This window comes from Petaurus breviceps, unplaced genomic scaffold (genome assembly GCF_028583685.1).
Source record: "Petaurus breviceps papuanus isolate PSGF00001 unplaced genomic scaffold, PetGlider_PUasm1.0 90903, whole genome shotgun sequence".
NCBI lineage: Eukaryota > Metazoa > Chordata > Mammalia > Diprotodontia > Petauridae > Petaurus > Petaurus breviceps.
Window position 1 is genome coordinate 12,120,914 of NW_027187376.1, and position 5,254 is coordinate 12,126,167.

Consider the following 5,254-nt stretch of genomic DNA (forward strand, 5'->3'; position numbering starts at 1 on the left):
TCTAGTAGCTCTTTCTTGTCTTTTTTTTTAGTTTAAACAAGGTGGGGAAAATAATGACTTCCAAATTCATTCACTAGACCAAAACCAGTCTTCCTTACCCACATCAAAATAGTTCCCTTACCAATGTGCAAAGACATCAATAGATATGCATATCATGAATAATTTGTGTAGCATTTCATGATCATTTAGGGCTCTGCAGTTATCCTGCTTCTAATGATTATTACAGAGGTAAGTTTCACTTTTTACAAATGATCCAAATTGTGTTAGAAAGGCGGCATGGTACAGGCTGGGTAGGGTGCTGGACTTGAAGTCTGGAAGACTCAGGAAGACCCAGGGTTCAAGGTTCACCTCTGACATGTCCTAGCTGGGGGTGAGCCACAACCTTGCCACAGCCTCTCTGGGTCTCAGTTTCCTCCTATGCAAAATGAGGAAGTTGAATTAGATGGTTCCTTCCAACTCAAAGTTTTTTACATTATGCTTTTTTGAACACATGAACTCACTCCAAGGCCCAAGGTAAGATGGCATTAAAACAACTGACAAGTTCTGGATGGATTTGACCATCTCTCCCTCTACTGCTGGAAGCTTTTAAAAATCACAGGATCATAAAATGTTAGAGCTGAAAAGGGCCTTGGTGGCCATCTGGTCCAACCCCCCCCCCCCAATTTACAGATAAGAAAACTGAGGCAGAGAAGTGAAGAGGCCCCCAGAAAGGGCGATCTGCTAATTAAAGGCAGAGTTGGGACTATAGTCCTGACCCCTGACTCTTAGTTTAGTGTTTATTCTCTTATATAATACTTTTGTCAAACTCTCAACTGCATAGGGGCTGATGGCATCCTCTGAAAACGGACAATTCTATGAGCATTTAAATTACCCTAAGAGAAGCAACTGCTAGAGTCTATTCACTTCCTCCATAGTCAGGCTTCCCACACTCTCAGGTTCCAAAAGAGCAGCAGCAGAAGGTCCTGAATAGTCAAATGGGTAGGCTATCAAAGTAGTTTTTAAAAACAATCATGTGTTGCTTTTTTTTTGTCCCATATTAGGGCTAATCCTTATTAGGAAACAAATGAAGCTTCATGATACTCAATAATCTCTCTCTCCTCTGTCTCTCTCTCTCTGTCTCTCTGTTTCCCTCTCTCGGTTAGTTTTGCTGAACTGCCTTTTCAACTTTGGTTATAAGGGTTGCATCTGTGGGTGGGGAAGGGGAGAGAAATATACTGGGAAGTAAAAGTGATATAAAAACAAAAGATTCTCTTGGAGTCATGAGGAGTCAGACATGAGATAAAAATGAATGAATACACAGCTATTCTGGGGATAGTTTCATTTTTGTCTGTAGTCTAGGGTTTTCCCCCAAAGAAAGGGGGAAATAAAAGAAATAGCCAAAGCATTAGGTGTAAGATAGGTTGTTTTATTCCCATATAGAAAGCAATGACAAGCAAAAGAGAATCACAGTGTGCATTAACAGAATGATTTAAACAGCATTCAGAAAATCAGTTTACAGCTAGGTTACAATCTGCTGGGAGTCTGGCAGTAAGCCTCATCAAGACATAATATGGTTTGGCAGTTCTCCTGATTAACTATTTCACATTGCATCTCTGTTGAGAACAGTCTGATCAATTGCCAAGTGTGATTCAAGCATGATATTTATATTTGGCCTTCTCTCTCCAACGCTGACTGTTCCCTTGGCACCAACTCACTTTGCTACCATAGCAACTACAATCGAACATCTGAGGGACATTGTAGGACTTTATTTCTTCCTGAAACTCACAAAATCACCTGGATTCATCCATCTCTGGGTTGCTTAGTCAAGTAGAAGGAAAAATAAGGAGGAAACAAAAGGCAGTTCTAATCCCAGACTGGCCTAGGTAGGACCCATTCCCATGGCTGTACGTGACCAGGTGGGAAATAAAGCTTCTACCATTCCCTTACCTTGCTCTTCCTGGCACAAATCCAAACCAGTCCTTCATTCTAAATAGAAGTTGGAAAGGAAGAGGAACAGGTTTCTACTTTAGTAGAAAATACCAGAAGTTCAGCAATGAAATATGGACTCAACCCAGTGATATCATTCATAACCTACAGCAGGCACAGGACATTTGCATACTCAAGTTTCCATGGTTACCAAGAATAGTGACTGAGCATGCATCAAAAAGAAGAGGGGAGGGGGAAGAAGACAACTCTGTAAGTAATGGTGAACCCCTAGTTACAATGGGGTACTGGCACCCCTCCTGTTTGTCTAGATTCAGTTGTAAAGTGGTTTAATTTTTTTTTAAGAGGACCGAGGGTTGTGTAAATATAAGGTGTCATCTTGATAGAATAATCAGTGCCTGAGAATATCTCTGGATGGTTTATTTAGGTGGAGATACACTCCCTGCCCCTCACACTAAGTCATGGATTCTGTATACTTTCAGCTCCCTTCCAGGTCCAAGAGGCCAGGATTCCATGACTAATCTGGGGAGCAGTAGCAACTCTGACTCCAAATTCTCTGCTTTTTGCTACCCAAAGTCTCCAGGTGCAGTGGAAGCAATATCTTTCTAATCCATCAGATAAATCTTTATTCATGGAAAGAAGACTCCTGAAAAGAGAAATTAAAAAACTTCTGTAAGTATAAATTTGGAAAAATATGTATATTTTCATTCTGTATTTGGTGGGTTTTGTGAGTAACAATCTGATTACTTATAGAATACTTAAGGGAAGAAATCTCTTCATGTGGGATCAGAAGCCGTGATGCTTCCTGCAGAGGCAGAAGGCTTCACATTTCAGTCAGGCAGGTTCAGTGAGCACGAGCCTTAACTTTCTTGTTCTCTAGCCTGTCTCCCATCACAGACACAAAATCCACACAATCAGTTTGTTCATTACAAGAGTCATGGGCCTTTATCTACTGAGAATCTCTAGAGTCTGAAATTAGCAAAGGTAAGGGAGACATTTCTAAAGATTATCTCCAAAGGCCCAGTTTTAAATTCTAATAACTGATTTTCTTAAAATCAAACCCATTGACTGAACAACAATCAACAAACATTTATTCAAGTCTACCATATGACAAAGTTACAGAGGAGACAGAAGAAAAAAAGAAACAGTCCCTTTCCTCAAGAAGTTTTTGTTTTATCAAATATTCTTTTTCTTTCCATATGGTCTCTACCTTCCAGATCCAGAAACAAAATGGTTAGAATAAAAATCAGGTTTTCCCTTGCCAATAATTTGTTTCTTCAAATATCTTTTCTCTGATTCATTTTCTAGCCTAGAGATTGGGGGGGGGGCGGGGAGAGAGACTCAGAGGTATTGGTTGAGGGGTAGGGAAGTCAATATTATTGTTTCATAAACCAGCAATGCATATCAGTGCCAAGTTGCCAAGGGTCTCTTTTCTAGCCTGCTGTCAATCAATCAGCATTTATTAAACATCTACACTATGCTAGGTCCTAGGGACACAAAAACAAAAGTGAAAATAATTCTCAAGTATCTGGGGTGGGATGGGGACCAGGAAAGGGCCTACATAGAAAATAGTGCCCCTTTCCCTCTACTCTGAGGGAATCTTCTGGTCATTCCAATAGAACTTCAGCTCCTGGAGGGCAAGAACAATTTTGTTTTTGTCTTTATATCTTGGTAATGATTGTTGAATAAATGACTATACTCCCAAGAATTGTGAAGGCCATTTGGGCAGTAGTTATACCTCTACTCTAATTTGGAAGGAATTATTCTCTTCAGTGAGTTTTTGAAATTCTTTTTCCATCTAGGTGTAGCAGCAAGCACCCCAAGCGTCCTCAGGGTTTGCTGCCAACACAGGTTCTTAGATCTGCTTTGTTAAAGGAAAGCAACTCAAAAATGGGTTAACAAGCTTACTTTAATCAGTCAGACATATATCATTTGCCTTGTTCAGGGGAAAAGGTCAGCACCCCAAACTTCAAAGTACACAGACAGAATTATCAAGACAGAAACAGATCTAGTAGACAGATTTCAAACTGTCCGACCATTACATCCATACCCAGTCAACATCTGGGTATTTTCAAAGCTGGGGGGCTCAGGACAACGGCTTCCCAGAATCCATATCAAATCACAGAACACTTCTCAAAGTGAGCCCCAAAACAAAGCTACACATCAGGTCTTATATAGCCTTCTCCTGGCTCAGAGAATGTAACAACCTTATTGACTCACTGGCCAATCAAGAAGTATCTACTGAAAAACAAGCCTCCCACCCCAGGCTCCAGTTGCACTTTAGCCTAGGGGCAGGGAAGATCTTCCAAATTTGCATTCCCATTACATCCGGCCCCAAGATCTTTCATGCCCATAGCATAGACAATTTACTTTTGAATTATCACTAAACATCTCTTAGGTCACATTTTCTAGGTACAGAACTAAAGTTACCAAAGTGGCCACTGCGCCTTAAACAAACACAAAGTACATAGCATTATCACTTCAGTTCAAAACAAGAGTTCAAATAAAGTTCTGGGGGGCGGGGGGAGTGTCCTTCCCCTCACACAGCTCCAGCCCCTGCTTCCAAGTACAGAGAGGGGGCTGGGCAACAAAACCTACAAGGTGGGGTCCCTGGGGATCCAAGGCACTTCATCCCACCCACCATAATCACAAGTCCATCCTCCCCCAGGGTCCCAAACTGTGGGATGCAGCCAGGAAATACACTCAGTGCCCCTACTTTGCTGCTCAGTTCTTATCTTTTCCTGTGGCTGAATTCCGAACTCCTGGGTTCCTTCTCCTCCCGCAGGCGGCAGCCACTCCTGGCTTCTGCCCAGGTCCCGATGCAGGCAGCTCACCATTCCCGCTCTCAGCTCAGCGAAGTCAGCATGCAGGCCATTCTTCTCTCCTGCTCCACGGCTCCACAGAATCACAGCTACCACAACTGGGAAACAAACAATTATCCCAGTCCCCATACTTTCCTTTTACTCTGCAGATCCTGTTCATGATGCCATTTTGTAGCAGCAAGCACCCCAAGCATCCTCAGGGTTTGCTGCCAACACAGGTTCTTAGATCTGCTTTGTTAAAGGAAAGCAACTCAAAATGGGTTAACAAGCTTACTTTAATCAGTCAGACATATATCGTTTACCTTGTTCAGGGGAAAAGGTCAGCACCCCGAACTTCAAAGTACACAGACAGAATTATCAAGACAGAAACAGATCTAGTAGACAGATTTCAAACTGTCCGACCATTACATCCATACCCAGTCAACATCTGGGTTTTTTCAAAGCTGGGGGGCTCAGGACAATGGCTTCCCAGAATCCATATCAAATCACAGAACACTTCTCAAAGTGAG

General features: G+C 42.0%; 1 protein-coding gene across 2 annotated transcripts in view; it reads left to right on the forward strand.

Annotated features, from left to right (window-relative positions):
• The first annotated feature begins 1,535 nt into the window (after window positions 1–1,535).
• CUNH2orf80 (chromosome unknown C2orf80 homolog) overlaps window positions 1,536–5,254 on the forward strand; it is a 27,406-nt gene continuing 23,687 nt past the window's right edge. Inside the window, exons 1-2 of one of the 2 annotated variants that reach the window (XM_069075105.1) lie at window positions 1,536–2,175; window positions 2,500–2,595. In XM_069075105.1, coding sequence (XP_068931206.1) covers window positions 2,135–2,175; window positions 2,500–2,595 — 137 coding nt within the window. In that variant the 5' untranslated portion in view covers window positions 1,536–2,134. Of the gene's footprint in view, window positions 2,176–2,405; window positions 2,596–5,254 lie in introns of both variants that reach the window. The other variant, XM_069075106.1, reaches the window with a different exon arrangement.